Consider the following 16,560-nt stretch of genomic DNA (forward strand, 5'->3'; position numbering starts at 1 on the left):
CCAATGTGACTGTACATTGGAAAATCCGTCAGATAAAATTGCATTCACATTGACATCAGTAAAAACCAACTGCATTGATTGATTTATTTTATTTATTAATATTTATATCATAAAACTGTTTACATTTGAAATGGTTAGCTGCAGTGCAGCATGTAGGTACCTAATTGGAGGACAAGTTCCGGCAGCTTTTTGGTGCCAAACAAAGTGCTCATCATTATACTTATACTTAGACTGAGTTGCACCACCTAACTTTGACAGTTACTATAACGATAACCGGTGTATTTTGTATGGAGTTTGACAGATTTTTGACGTTTGTCAAAGTTAAAGTAAGATGGTGCAACCCAGCCTTAATTTATACGGTAGTTTCACATGTTAATGTGAACCTATATCACAAATTCAGTGAGTTATAGAAGGATGGATACTCTGCCGGCAAGCCCTGTCCGAACATGTTCTCCGTCGTCCTCGGTCCCTCCGGCCTCAGGGCCTCGTCCGTGCCGAACTGGAGGTCCTCCTCCAGCCACTCACTGTATTCCTCTATCTTCGCACGCCAGTAATCTGCACCAAAACAAAATCATGTTATTTCTATAAACAACACCTATTTTTATTGGCTGTCAAACTGTAAAATCTGGATACATAGGAGTTGCAGCGGTGGGAACGAGAGGTGGGAATTGTCCCGTCCCGTGGGTTTATTGTAAAAGCGCGCGCGCACAGGTGACTTTTTTGTCGCTGTACTAGTATAAAGGATATCAATAGTTGGAAATATTACTTACCAATAATTTCTTGCAGTGTGCCACCACTTCCGCCGTATTCTTCAGGCATAATATCTTGTGAAAGGCCGGGATTGGTGTACATTTCTTCGTAGTTATTCTCATCAACGACATTTAGCTGTAAAAATATTTATAGTTGTAAGTAGGCATACCTCAAGTTATGATTAAAAGAAATATCCTACTATGAAAAGTTACCTAATTTTCAATGTAGGTAAAGTGATACAATCTGATAACGCATCAAAAAAATATTCATGTCGAGTTGAAAGAAATTATCACTGTACACTGTACAGCTCTATGCTGCTTTGCTTTGCTGTTGTTTAACAGCCAAATTATATGACAGTCTTCTTACTCCTGAAAACTTGCGACTGAAAGTAGCGTTTTGCCTGTTACGAATACATTGCTTACAGTTTTCACAAATTTATTCATTTTAGATTCATGATCGCCGTACTCACTTGATTTTGACTTTGGTCATCAAGTAGTCTTAGGATCTCTCTCAAAAGCCCCGAGAAATCATTCGGAAGATTTATCAGATAAGAAGCATTTGTGTGAAATGGTACTGCGTCCTAAAATCAAATAATTAAGTGTATATTTACAATAACATAACGATTCCTAGAGACTCCGAAAAAATTTTGCGATATTAATTTATTTAATCCATTTACCTGCTGGCTCACTATAATCATCTTAATTTGTAGTGGTTGCAATTGCAACCACTGCAATAGGTTCATATTACGGCAATCTATTATTACTATGTTGCCTGCTATTATTGAATTATCATCGTCCACGAGCATTAACTGAAAAAAGTTTACATTATAATAACTGAATAAAAAAAACACTTATAAAAGAGGCATGAATTAACCGAAATTTCACTGGTACTCAAAATGCAAGAAATAAAGTAGGTACTTTTCCATCAAAAACAATAGGTACCTAGGTAACTCCTACCTTGTCAATGGTTTGTGTAACTGAGAATGCATTAATGGCGCCCAATTCCAATAAACCAGGGACTCCCAAACGTATCAAAGTGACACGTGGCGCTGCAGGGTCCTTCAGCCTGGGCAACGGTAAGTAGAATCTGTAAAACAACGTACAAAGTTACCCAATCTTTCTGTGGGCTGCAAAAATTAAGATCACAACCCTTGTGTCAGCGGACATTATGAGCCCCCTGGTGACTCATGGGACCAACTGCAACGGCCCCACAAATTAAAGAATCATTATTTTATATTATTTTGATTCAATGCTACAATATTCAAGATTTCTGGATAAAGAGACTCCATCTCACTGGTCAGTTGACCATGAATGCCCAGTGTTTATTATAGTTTTCACAATTTCTCTTTACAGGGCCGAAGGAAAACTTACCCAGAATCTACCAGTCTCCTAAAAGTTTCATTTCTATGATGCAACCGATTAAAATCACTTGCAGTGAGCCGACAAGTATAAAATAAGTCGAGTTTTTTCTTCACTTTCTCCATGTTATATTTACAACCTCGAATAAAACTGGCTAACCATTGTTCATCTGTAAAGATAAAAAGTTTGAGAATAATCAAATAATTCAAAACATAGCCCTAATAAAGTTTTAATGCATTTTAAAATTGTTTAGTCTAAGCAGAGTCAATTTGAGATTTTCCCTAAGTAATGAAGACAAAGGCAATCACTTTTCGTCAATTCATGAACACCATATTATTACGTAAATATGTAGTTTTAGACCTCCCATATTACAGAATTGAATCTTTATGACATTACCTACGCTAATGTTATAAATAACGCTCAATAATAATGCACTGTTGTAACTTCATTGTCATTGTTTATCACATTTTCAACCAGCACATTTCAATTTTACCTTGTAAAGGAATTCTATAAACAAAACTAATCCTTACCTGTTCTGGCTTTAAGATGAGGTTGGGTTTGTAACCAATCCCTGATCTCTTGCACTGCATCACGCAATTTATCCATGTCTTCTTGAAAGTTTGTACAAGCTTTTTCAGCTAATTCTGGTGCTAAAGGACGTATTGACATTGCCATTTTGTGTAAATTATTGATGCAAAATAAACTATGTGACTGTTGATCGACAAAGCTCAAACGCGAAACTCAATTCTTATCTTCGGTTTTGGCGCTATCTACGACCTACGTCACGTCGGAATATTAATAATACTATTTATTGAGCCATATACAAAGTATCCAAACAGACGCCAACGTCTGGAATTTATTAATATTTATGCTGCTAATTCAGAAGTTTTCTTGTAATACTTACTTGCATAATGAAACTTAAAGTAAATATAATGCATATTAAAAGGCACACATATTTAAATAAAACATTTATTCTCGTGTATTTACACCTCCTCACTAATTTTTACATTTACAACCCTGTTATTTATTTTAAATTGGTACAGCAATCAGCATAATAGTTAAATAATAGTACGAGGTTGACAATAAAATATTTTTTCCGACCTAACACAAATTTTGAAATACCTATTAATATTTTTAAATACTTATTCCTTGCCGACTAATAAGATCACAGAAATTATAAATATGGCTGATTAAACTACCTACAAACACACAAGTCAAATTATTGTTAACACATTGATTTAAAAAGGTGCAGTCATAATAAAAGTCTACCAATTAGAAAATGCAGAACTTAAACCAACCTAAGTAGTAGCTGTTTAGCGGTCTGAGTAAAGGTATAAGTCCAAGATGATGCTACAGACTGAAACCGCAGGCGACACTGCGGCAAGAGACTGCGGTTGACCGCAGTGAAAAAGTCAATGAAACAGTGGTGGCTTTCAGTTTGCTTGAAGTCTACAGTCCATCTTGGACTTGTACCTTAAACAGAACAATGAGGCTAACCGTATGTCTGCATGCAGCATCGCAGTGGAGGCATAATTGAGGAAGGCAATGCCGTTTTTGATGCGTGGTTCAAACAGAATAAATATCCGTATTTTCTTCATACGAGTATTACCACAGAATTACTAATATTGCTAGATATTACTTCTTGGCTTTGTGCTGCTACATCTGCCTCGCAGCTTACGCAGAGCTTTATTCTTGGTAAATGACGACGTCATAACTAACTGTCCTTCAAGGTTTAAAGCTTCCATGATTTATTTATATGTCTAATATAAAGTCGTCTACCATTTTATATTTAACTGATGCCTTTGTTAAAAACCGCCTTTGAGGGAAGCGCAGCATGGCAGACAATATTAAGCAGTTTTGTTTTAATTTTTTACCATACACACTAAAAGCATTTAAAATCATAAATTTAATTCATGTTGTAATTTTGAATATACATAATTTCATTAAACATAACAACAAACAATCGTTATACATTGTATGTATAACAGTTATACATATAGATAGTATTGGTAGAAATAAATAAATAAAATGACCATAATTACGGAATAAAAAGAAAGCAAGAATAGTTGATTGCCTATTTAAAAATAATTAAGAAAAGTTAAATCCTCCAAACTCTTACATGACTATGTGACTTAAAATTACATTAACAGTATTATAAATTAATTAAATCACAAAATCGGATGACAAACCTTAATTGTCTAAAATACTTAAGTTTATTTATTACTTATGTATAACATTTGCACTAAGAAGCATGGAATATAGCGCGTTTTTAAGTTCGAGTTTTATAGCATATTGTTATAAAATTAAGTAAGTTCATATAAGTATTACCTTTCATTGCATCTGAATTTTTACAAAGTACAGTTTTTTTATTAAAGAGTCATTTTATTCGTTGGAGTTGGCATAAATTACAGAATAAGAGGTCAAACATGAACCATGGTATTTGAAAGTATTAAAATACTCTCCTTGTATTCGAACTGACGTATAGTCGTAACTTTAGAAGCTTCTGATGTACATAAAAATCTTATTTCTTACAATTTCCATATAAAAATGGTCTTACTTCGTATTTAAATTGCCAAAACATCGATGTGCAGTAGATTCTTTCTTAGATTCTTTGTTGTAAATTTCGTACAATTTGTATGGAATGTGACTATACTATCTTGACAGGTTTTTGACCCATTATACTTTGTATGTGATTCCAGCTTCTGTACTTAGACTTAGGAAGGCCGTTTTACGCTTGTCTAAAAAAATAATTACTTCTTTTCAACCGTATGATAAAGTAATTAAGATTCAAATGGTGGAAATGTATTCGACAGAGCCATATAAAGGGTTAACGAAAAAGGGCACAGTAATTAGCCATCATGAACTAAAAGGATTACTTCATCGAAACATTTATAAATATAACAAATTATTACATCATCGTTTTATCATTATTTGATCTATGTGCCTATTTATTATCATGATGATAGATTTAGAAGATCATCATCATTTATTTGTTTGTTAAATCAACAAAACTATCGGTTTCCGCAGTCACAAATCTGAAGTGAATTTTTGCATACAAGTTCACATCTACTTAGCTGTCATAAAGCATTTCAATAAAATATTTTTTTAAATATTACTTGATATACATTCCAACCCTTGTACCTATTTCGCAACGTATTTTATAAACATTATATTTTAAATATAAGTATCTTTTTTTTTAGTATGAGTGGTATGGCCGTGGGTAAATAAATGGTAGGCTGTCTTCATAAATAAACATTTCTGGTAAATGCCCGAATTAACATTTCGAAAAATTCGTTTCGCAATGATATTGTTACGTACTCTGAACTCGCACTATTCAGATTGCTTTACATTTAGACGCTTACCTATGAAATTTGTGATTTATGTAGGAATTTAATAGAATTCATTCTTTGGTTTATGTAGATGACAGACATACGTAATAAGTTTATTTCAAAATGATAACTTTTATCTCATTCGTCCTAATCGGTCATACATGATGAGGATCGATAAATAAATACTCCTAAAGTTATAATTTTTTTTAATACAGAAGTACGTATATGTAAAACCTCACAGAAAACGGCAATTTTATAGGTAAGCGCCAACAACGATGCCCACAAAGCCGTATTCGTCAACAGGACTAGGTTGCCTGTCAAAAAGGCAAGTGGAACGAAGTTGACGAACGCGTTATTAACATTGTTTGCATTTTATGCTATTTCCATTTAATCTAAGTTATTTTCTAGCTGCGCTGATGGCAACAGTAAGGCTTTTCTCTTGACATTTCATCCACTTAACAATAACAACTCTTTTCTCTCCTTAATTAACGACAAAAGACAGATAAAAGCAAAATTTGAGGCACGAAAATCTTCATCTAGATTCTAGACAGTAAAAAAAATACAGTTCTTACAGCTGCACACTGTTACTTTTCTTCTTTGTCGTCGATTCTTTGGTTGTTTTGTCTTTCTTATTGTTGTTGGTAAGGAGAAAAAGGACGTGGTTATTTTATTTTTATTGGTTGGCTGCCAGAATCAGGCCCTTTAGGAGCTTGTCTAGTGGTGCGCTCGCGCCGCTCCGCATCAGAAGTTGGCGAACAACTTGAGTTCGTCAGGGTCCAGCGAGCGCACCGCCTTCCAGTCGGTCTCGGGGTACTCGTCGAAATTCGACGTATCGCCCTCATACGATACGGATGGAATGATCGGCGGCTGAAAAAAATGATCACTTAAGTTAAAACTGAAAACTTTTCTTCTTCTCCCATGTGGCGATAAATGTTTCCACGTTTGACAATGTCACGTAAACATTGGAATTTACGTCGATTGGTAAGTTCAATGTCAAAAAAACATCAGGCACTATGACTGACTGAAGTTTTTAATGTTCTTTAAATATAGGTAACTTCATAACGCCTTCGTTGTATGAATTAGAATGGTGGGGCACCAAAGGTGGTAAATAAAAGTCACTTTTGTTTGGGAAACTTCTCAGTTTGTTACTTCTAGAGTCAGTAGCGCTTGAGTCTTATTCCATTTAATGGGTATCTTATTGATAAATTAAGCACTAAAGAGTTTCCTTCACTCAAAACGTGGAAAAAATCCTGTTATTACTACCTAGATTTATGAATAAATACTGACCTGTAATTTTTTCATGAAGACATCCGCCCAGTCTATATGTTTGAACCATCTGTGCCGTTTCACGTCCTCGGATCCGCACTGCAACAAAGAAACGAAGCCGATCTTAACAAAAATAAACGGACATTAAGAAAAGAGGGCATATTAATAGGTCAGTAGAGATTCTAAAGATTTTTATGCTATCATATCAATCATAATAGCATCATTGAAACTCAAACAATCGCTTCCATTGATATCATGCGATCCTGGCTGGGTGGGCGAATTTAGAACAAGATTGTTATTATTGGCGGACGCGACGTTAGACATCGTAAACTTAGGTCTAGAACGAGCGTTACGTCTAATATATTATTATCCCGAAGTCTATGCCAACCGGGACATCGGTTTATTGCTGGTTTTGTAGTCTAGTGTAGAAATCGCCCAGTATTGTCAATCAATGCGGCCACAAAACTGAGCTATCACGCTACTGACGCAATCAGAGCATGCAAATGTTGCGTGAGATTCGTACTGTAATAATTGATCTGTCTAAACGCCAAACAATTATTTGTTTACTCTACGTAATGAGTTTTTTAGCTTCTGATACTAAAAGTAACAATTATTTTTAGGATCCACGGGCTTGAATAGTAGCTACAACGATACGGCTATCAAAAGACTTGTTACCATAAAGTTACCTATTATGTTTATGGCATAAACCATCATCTAGGTAAACCATGTCTCCAAAAATCAGCGTGTGCCCACGGCTGTTGCAGCACAACTGAAACGTCATGCTATGAGTATTCATATGTGAGTTCCATAGCTCTGTTTTTAATCATATCTTCATCTAAAATTTCGAAGCATTTGCGTAATTAATTAATTAGTATTTAAAATCGAGTAAATAAACAAAAGTGCGCCATGGAGAACTGCAGCGTAACGCACGTTTGAATATGCATGCTCGCGCTGACCGCAGTAACGCAAGTCACCTGGCTGCTCGGAAACCTAGTTTTCTATACGACGCATTATTATACAGGTTGGTCGAGCTTGCACTGAATTTACACTATCCTTGTCTACAGTATCTGCAATGTTAATATACTTAAATACTTGGTTTTTCTCTAGTATTTCAAAAAGTTTACAAGCCTAAACCTGCAATTTTACCTGAAACCATTTTGGACGTTGCTAAGAGTGAGTATGTTTTAAAGTTTATTTAAAATTTTGTTTGAGATGCGACTCTTAACGCTAGAAATTTTTGTTTAACCAACCGCAACTTGTTTTCTAATTCAGGATGATTTAGATTCAACTGTTGTTTCGCTTTAGCTTCGTTTTAGTTCTGTGTGGTTAGGTACAATAATAATATTGGTTATCTCATATGATGTGGTGTATGGGTTGGAGCACGCTGTATAGTGTGTTTGCGTCGCGATAAGTCAGCGCATGGCCGTTTGATCTCGCCGCGCGGACACCTGACTGATGACTTTCTAAACGCAGTACGGACGCGCACAGTAGGAGAAAATACACTGACTACTAGAAACTGCAGGGTAAAAATAGATCATGTTGCCGGTCACATTTTTTTAGACTGTCCAAGTCCAATGATTATCCCCTAAAGGGATGATCGAAGACATCCATTAATGCTTGTGCGCATTAACATTTAAATCTAACGTCGCTTTACCACGGTTCTTACTCGTACATGAATAGAGTATATCAATTCAAAAGTTTTAGTGTAATACGATGTTTTAGAAACTGAATTTAATGTGCTTCTTTTTTCTTGTACCTATAACTTAAAAATTTATAGTCGTTTGTGTTTATAAAATGTGCAATCTGGTATATTTCATTGTACCTAACAAACTAGTATCGTCTACTGGAGATTTATTTTAATTGCAATAAAAGGTCGGCAACCCGATGAAAGTAATTCGAAAGGTTAGCTACAATGTATATTAATGACTGCTAATTGACCTTAAATAATCTGTACATCTTAATTGAGCGTTTGGTGTGCCAAAAGACTGTCTATACCCACTTATTTCTAAGTGTAGAAAATAGCCCGGAACACTTTGTGTCATAGCATAGGATTGTTGTTACAAAAGTAGTTAAAATCCATCACATCTTAGAACCTGCTATGAGAAAGTGTGCTATTATTGAAAAAATCTTAGACCTGTTTAGGGCTAGGATGCGCGCCATGATTTTGCGCGATAAGCCCATACATAAGTCGTTTAAAACATCGATAACATTTTATAATTCACGCACAGCCTATAGGCTATTAGGTATAACGCAGTCGTCACTTACCCAGGTGAGAGAACGCAAATTGAATTTAAGTTAATAAAATTAATTTTAACAAAAATCCGACATCAATACCTATAAACTGGGACATACCATGATTAATATGTATAGGTATAACATAGGTATGTTTGTTCAAAAATATTAATCATGGTATGATACATGGTTAAAAAGAAGACTTACAAAAAATTTAACTTGAATTAAAAGTAAGTTGAGGGAGTAACATCGTTCACAAGTTAACGTAGCACATAAGGCGATTCAAATAAATATCTCAATAATCAAAATAGCTGGTCGAGAGGAAATGCTAATTATGTAAGTAGAACTGGTTCAGCACAGCGACTTTATTCATTGATATAATAATTATAAGGTACCTACAGACAGAACAAGTTTAGATTAAACCTAAGTGTTACTAGGTCAATGCATAATTCCTATAGAATGTGTTGGGTCTATTTTAAAGCACATGATACTCATTTTAAACTCCCGATTTTCCTATGAAAATGATATCAAAGAAAAACGTTATGAATAAAACTATAATTAATATCCATGTCAATACGCCCACGGAATGTGAGCTACAAAATGTTTAGATTTTTAGTAGAGCGGCGTACGATGCGATGTCGAGCGATATTTAGGAGTTACAGGGACGTAGCTGGAGGGCAGCCAACTTCAAGAGCTAAATAAACGTTTTTTGTGCATAATCTCGTAAAATTAAACTGGCCAATCAAACAAGAGTGACGGCGTATGTTGCTGAAAATATCGCCTGTGATTGTAATCGTTTGTTAGTAAATTATTTAACTAAATGCGCTGAGCTACATTTTATAATCGTTTTTTTTTATCTGGGATTTCCTCGTAACTTTTTAATGTATTCAGGATTTCCATTAAACAAATGGTTGACTTTAGGTAAATACACAGATGAAACATTGCTTTATTTGTGAATGTATGTCAATTTATATTCAGGCTCACTTAACTAGTAAAAGCAAATCAAAACTAGTATAATATAAACAAAATGTAGACAGTTAATTTAATATTAATACGATAACCTCACAAAAAAGATAAAACATCAAGTGCATCCCGCTCTAAAATCGGCAGTAGGCTAAAGTCGTTGAGAACCAAAGATTTGGATTTACGTTTGTTCAGAGGCGGGTCAAGCGCAAGGCTGATTATTTCTGAAGCGGCCAACTCCACCGCTGTCTCCGGAGGCCGAGCGGCTAACGTTCAACAATAAACAATGCCTAGTTTTAACTCAGCCCGAAATAAAATTTCAAACCAAACAACACGCACAACTTTCATAAATAGAACCGTTATAGAAACGTATTCAAATCAGTCGGCGACCTTATAAGATGATGACGAATATTTTACAACGTCAAATGTGGAAACATCGTTTCAGTATGATCTTATAAGCTTGCATTTTAATGAATCATGGGCCCGTGAATCACGCTACTAAAGCAAGCCTTGTGGATAGGAGTGTGGGAGCGAGCATGCGCCTACGAGCTTCAACAACACGAATGTCCTTGTCGCAAAACTAGCATCGACTCGTAAGTCATCATCTGCTTTAGAAGTGAGATTAATCGGGACCGAATCTCATCACAAAACTGACCATTATACGCGAACTCGACACTATTGCTTTATCATTGTATACTTTTATTATAGTACTTGTACCACTTTGATTCGATTCAAAATCGTAAAACAACTCAAAAAATATGGTAAGTACCATCTACCACGGCATCACATCTCTTCATATGAACTATCACACAGCATACATACACCATATGCTGCAATACAGGGATGATTGAATTGTCTAATTGAATAATTACCTTCATATTTCCTAATCGTTTCGTCCTGTCTTGAACCAAAAGTTTCTTGATGATGTCCTTAGCAACGGGATCCAAGTGACGCGGCCATTCCACTCTGCCGTTGAGGATCTTCTCGTATATACCAAAAGGGTTGTCGTCGTAGAATGGCGGATACCCGACCAACATTTCGTAGATGAGCACTCCTGAAACACGACATTATAGAGTCAACTGCAAAATTCATCATATTCACAAGATTAGATAATCCACCCCGTTTATAAATCAAGTGACAAGCTCTTGAGAAGCAATCTGACAACCTATAAAATTAACACGATTTATTAACTGACTTCATAACATCAATATCTTAGCTTTGTGGTTTACGATATGCGCTAGTGAAACATATCACAATAAATTCAAATTAACATTTTCTCAGTCATTAATATGTCTTCGATTTCTCAATCTATTATTCTAAATAGAATAGGTACGCATCAAAACAAAATAATTAATGTGTAATATGCATGACACCATACCCGACTTAATATTAATTTTATTTGTTGGTTTATTTTTAGCGGGTAATTAATGCTTCGTGTTCACTGCCACAGATGCATCTAATGAATCGCAAGATTATAATATCGACTGTATATTGCCAAGTAAACTACGAAGCCATGGCCAAAACGAATAATTATAAGGACGCCCGAACTTTCATTAGATAAATTACCTAGCCGCCTGTACAGCTTGGCACTGTTTTGCCTTGTGGTGATGTTGTAGTATTACGAAATATGAAATACGTGCAGTCTAAAGATGTAAATAAATACAACTGTAAACAATGTAGGATTATTAATGAAGTTATAATAAGTCTTTAATATCAGTACTACCTACGAGTAAGTATAACTATAGCGAACTGTCCCGGCTGCGAACGTGTAATTTCTTTGGGTGTTTGTTTTTTACCTATACATATGGACAAACGACTTCAAGCTTCATTGTTCGTAGTCATTAAAGTGGATATTATAATGTGTTTTTTCGTGAAAAAGTAGAGACATCCTGGCGCTATAAAATAATGGAAACATTTTCTCGTGGTACCTTATTAAGCTATCCCAATGCCAACGCTTGCTCTATGGCAACATGAATTTCTTTGCTGTGTGCTATGGCCAGCAGCTCTACAGGACATAAATTTATGAAATAGCGTGTCTCTAAACTATTTTAACATCACGCAAGCTACACACAATAGGAGCGGAGCATCAATGAAGAATGTTGCAAAAACGGGTAAGAGAATTCAAACCAATTTCACGCGAACGAAGTCGCGGGCACAGCTTAAAGCGGAATAAAATTGAATTTGCATACTTTAAACTATAAAAGCAAATTGGTTAAAACTGATATTTTATTGTAACAAAGCGAATACCGTTTATTTATTTATTTATTTAAGGATAGTACACAGCACAATATCAATCTGTGATAACAATGTTTTTAGTAGATTTTGTTTATAGCAACAACCAAATACACCGCAACACGCGCGTGATACACGAATGATTCACGTCTTCTTATCAATAAAATTGTCATCATTTTATTATTGTTGTTTTTACTTTTTAGTTAATAAATGATAACCTTGTTGGTTGGTTAAGTACATAAATAAAGGACTGACCTAGAGCCCACCAGTCCACCGCCTTGTTGTGTCCTTTGCTCTGGATGATTTCTGGCGCCAGGTACTCGGGCGTCCCGCATAACGTCCAGGTTCTGTCCGTGAGCTTCTTGGCGAAGCCGAAGTCCGTGATCTTCAGGTGCCCGTCCTTGGCTAGGAGCAGGTTTTCCGGCTTCAGGTCTCGGTACACAATATTCCGGGCGTGGAGGTACTCTAGCGCCGATACTATTTCTGCCGCGTAGAAATTACCTGTAAACATAATACATATAAATATCAATTTTATTTGATGAGTGAACAAAGGCTTTGCTTTGGCTTTTTTTTCTATTGCTTTTGGTTTTACAAATTAAATATTTCAAATGCTACAAAAAGACACTAACAAAAATCGAAATCAAATCGAGTAACTTCTTAACTATGTTATATTTTATGCCACTGGCCCTAATAAGTGTTTAATTATCAACAGACCGAGCATAATCTTAAAATAAACAGGTACATAATAAATGGATTACTATGCCAACAGGTAAACAAAGGCAGTATTTCCTACTTATAATTTCTACATATCATAAATATCAACCGCTATCCATTTATAATCTTTCAATAATATTAACATACAAATTAATTCTATAACCATTAAAATAAAAATGATATGGAGACTAAAATGACCTTCCAAAATGCAAATGATACTTCCATACTAAATGTTTTATATACAAATTAAAATTCGTACTTTCTCTTTAATGTTACTTGAATTTGATTATTTGTAATGAAAAAAATATCATTTTAACCAGAGAAATGTTAAATCTATATTTATTAATAATACCTATTTATTAAATCTGTATTTACGAATATAGGTCAATCTGTCAAAATAATTTTATTTTAACTATTTTTGGCATGAAATATTAATTTCGAATTAGTTTTTATGCAAATGGATGCAAATGCCCAAAGCATGTTGAATAAACGGTATTTAGTAAAATATGGGAATGAGGACACCTACCTAGGTATCCCTTATATCTTGGTTATATTTGTAACATATTAAAGAAATAAAATTATTTGTTTTGTTCGATTAACTTAGTAGGTCGCGGGAAGAGCCTGGATGCTGTCAGCCCAGGACCAGCCTTTATGGAAATCCTTGGGGGAGGCCTTTGTCCAGCAGTGAACGTCATTTGGCTGAAAGGAACGAACGAATGTAACTTAATTAACTCATAGAATAAATCCGAGTGTAGTTACGAGTATGTGTGCCTATGCTCTTTGTAATACCCAAGCAAAATAAAATCTTCGCCGGAAATTGAAAAATAATGGAATCATGTTTATTTTGAGCCGTAACAGTCGATGCCAATGCCTAGAGTTTGGCTGAACGGAGCGTCACTCGTATTTAAATAAACCATACAAAACCCATATTGATTTACAGACTGTGACCCTCTTTTAGGGGATGATATCTGAAAAAACCTGAAACACGTGTTTTTCATTTATTATTTACTTAGCTTTTCGCCCGCGGCTTCGGTGACAGAAAAACTTTATCGCGCGCGTCCCTGTTTCAAAAACCGGGACTCTAACTATCTCTATGCCAAAGGACATTGGGAACTTTACTATGAGAAAATGCCCCACGGCGGACAAAGATGAAACGTATTTTATTTCAAAGCTTTATACTTGTAGGTATATTCACTTAAAGCGCTATGTTGTGATATATGGGAATTCTGAGATATGACGAGTCTAAGTTGAAAATATATTTGTCTAAAATGATTTGATATTTTTACATGTTATGTTGTTTGGCATTGCAGAGTAACCAATATAAGTAAATAAAATAATATAAATAAATAAAAAATATAAATAAAATAATATAAATAAATAAAATATTATAAATAAATTAATATTAGACAACATCTCATACATTACTCCAACCCAAAATAAGTAGCTAAGGCATTTGTGTTATGGAAATCGGGAACGACGAACCACAACACACCCAAACCAGAGACAATGTGAAAAGATCGTTTTTCTATATTGTCCCGGCCGGGAATCGAACCCGGGACCTCAGGATTGGCCCGGCACACCTTGAAAACGGTTTTGTCTAACCATTTTAAACCGAAACCCAATCAAAGAGCAAACTCGATAATGTCCGTAATACAAAGCAATCAGTTGGTTCAGTAATAATTTAAAAAACACGGGAGCGCACAGATCACAACGACAGATGTCATTTGGCGTATTTTTGTGATGATATTATTAATATTTAGATGCAATAAAAAGTTTAAATGTAAAATAAAATAAAATATTAACACTTCATTTTCTCAATATTCCCAGAAAAAAAAATGCACGGAAATTCATTGGATATTATTTTAGTATCATCTGTGATAGGTTTCGTTTGTGTCCGCTACTTTTCGAAAAGTGGGGCAAAAAGTTCCCAATGTCATTTAATTAAAATCGGTTCAGTTTTAGGTTTAGGCGTGAAAGCGACACAGACAGACAGAGTTACTTTGGCATTTATAATATTAAGTATAAGATAGGATTCCAATAAAATATTCTATCACTTTCTTCCCCATAAGTGGTCAAGTTTGAAAATCCTTACTTAGTGCACCATTAGACTCATAAGGAACCCACGCGACTTTGAAGTCTCTAGACCCAGCGGTTTGGGCTGTGCGTTGGTAGTAGGTATACGCCAGTCAGTCAGTTTTCCTTTTTAAGATGCTCATTAAAAATAAGATCAAATCACAGCTAGAGGTCAATGACAAGACGAGTCGAACGTATTTTATATAGAAACAACAAATGAGTTAACTAAAGGACTGTGGGTGAATTTGCGTCACGCGGAACTAGCGCGGAATGACATCAGTAATGTGGCAAACGCCTTCATCTTTCCGAACTAGACAAAAGCTACCTAGCGCTATAAATTTAAGAAAAAAAAGTTATTAAAAATTCACAAAAACATCATTTTAGCGAAAGTTAATGTAAATAAGCACAAAAGCCTATCAAAATATACAGGAAACTTTCAAGTGTTTTAAACTAATAACAAGTTTTTATCAAACACCTAAAACGCGTTTATCAGTAGGCACTTTTGATTTTTCAAAGATCTAGGTATCAAGACTTCCTTACATAGGCAGAAATATCTGATCCTACCATGTTCATTTCATTTTAGGTATTTTATGAACTGTCTCGATGTGTCAAGTCCTAATTTAATCATGAGAATAAATTTTATAATAATAGATACATTAACTTAAAATGACTTAAAAACTTAATAATTTAAAAATTACTAATTATAAAAACTATTTACAAAATAAAAAATACTAATACTAATAATATTTTATTGTGTTTACTTCTCAGGTTTACTCAATGCGAGACAAAACTTTATAATTAGATGTAGACAATGCGCAGCGGATCGGCCGGCGTCATGGTGTCTGCGGCGAGTGATCGCAGACGTCGCACGCGCAGCTTTAGCCCGACTCCAACCCGACACCCTTGAGGAACTAATAAAAACCGTCAAGACGTTTGTAGAACATTATTTAACCTGCAAAATTTGTTTCTGCGCTCGCGTCAACAGCTATTTTTAAATAAGACGCGAGGAGATTAAGCGCACCAAAAGACTGGAAATGTGAATGAATGCGTTGAGTCCTTTCAGAGATCAGGTTCAGAGAACATTACAGATACTTAATAATATAATACATAATGCGATATAATAAGCGCACAAATCTAAAACATATTTAGCTACATTTCGTTTTAAGATTGTAATGATATATGATGAATCAAATAAAGATCTTTCATTGGATACTTTCATATCCTATTCTTATAAGTAGTAAGTTTTATTACTCTTACAAAATCGTAATTCTTTCTCATCTTAAAATGTTTTCTTAAAACTACAAAACAATCTGTCGTTTACAACTTTTGTTATTAATACGTAATTTGAAGTAGGTAAGCCATAAAACTCGGTTTTGTAGGCAATTGAAAATTTTTACAACAGTCGTTAATCCTGCTCGTACTACGTAAAACTTATTTCGGGCAAAGTAGGAAGTGTGCTTTCATTTACTAATTACTGTTTCAACCTATTTTCGCTTAAACGACACAGCTGAAATACTCCAATTAAACTTGAAGAGGAAGAGCAAAGCCCGAGCCAAGTCCAAATTACACTGTTCCCCAGACCGCTTATCTTGAGAGACATACTACTACGTCTAGTCAGGTCAGACAAAATCTGACTGAAAACT

General features: G+C 34.9%; 2 protein-coding genes across 2 annotated transcripts in view; both read right to left on the reverse strand.

Moving 5' to 3' along the window:
* Nucleotides 1-74: 74 nt before the first annotated feature.
* On the reverse strand, nucleotides 75-2,858 carry LOC135087865 (alpha-tocopherol transfer protein-like). The gene is made up of 7 exons (XM_063982701.1): nucleotides 2,639-2,858; nucleotides 2,121-2,277; nucleotides 1,707-1,836; nucleotides 1,427-1,558; nucleotides 1,220-1,330; nucleotides 771-885; nucleotides 75-555 (listed from the first exon to the last, which is right to left on the reverse strand). Exons 1-7 carry the CDS (start codon nucleotides 2,781-2,783, stop codon nucleotides 389-391), a joined length of 957 nt encoding a protein of 318 aa, XP_063838771.1. The 5' UTR covers nucleotides 2,784-2,858; the 3' UTR covers nucleotides 75-388.
* Nucleotides 2,859-3,061: 203 nt separating this feature from the next.
* Nucleotides 3,062-16,560, reverse strand: part of LOC135087869 (cAMP-dependent protein kinase catalytic subunit 3) — a 47,891-nt gene continuing 34,392 nt past the window's right edge. The window contains exons 4-7 of the mRNA XM_063982705.1: nucleotides 12,386-12,631; nucleotides 10,771-10,952; nucleotides 6,725-6,802; nucleotides 3,062-6,304 (exon numbers count right to left, since the gene is read on the reverse strand). Of these exons, the coding sequence (XP_063838775.1) occupies nucleotides 6,179-6,304; nucleotides 6,725-6,802; nucleotides 10,771-10,952; nucleotides 12,386-12,631 (632 nt within the window). The 3' untranslated portion in view covers nucleotides 3,062-6,178. The remainder of the gene's footprint in view (nucleotides 6,305-6,724; nucleotides 6,803-10,770; nucleotides 10,953-12,385; nucleotides 12,632-16,560) is intronic.

Source organism: Ostrinia nubilalis, chromosome 3 (assembly GCF_963855985.1).
Source record: "Ostrinia nubilalis chromosome 3, ilOstNubi1.1, whole genome shotgun sequence".
NCBI lineage: Eukaryota > Metazoa > Arthropoda > Insecta > Lepidoptera > Crambidae > Ostrinia > Ostrinia nubilalis.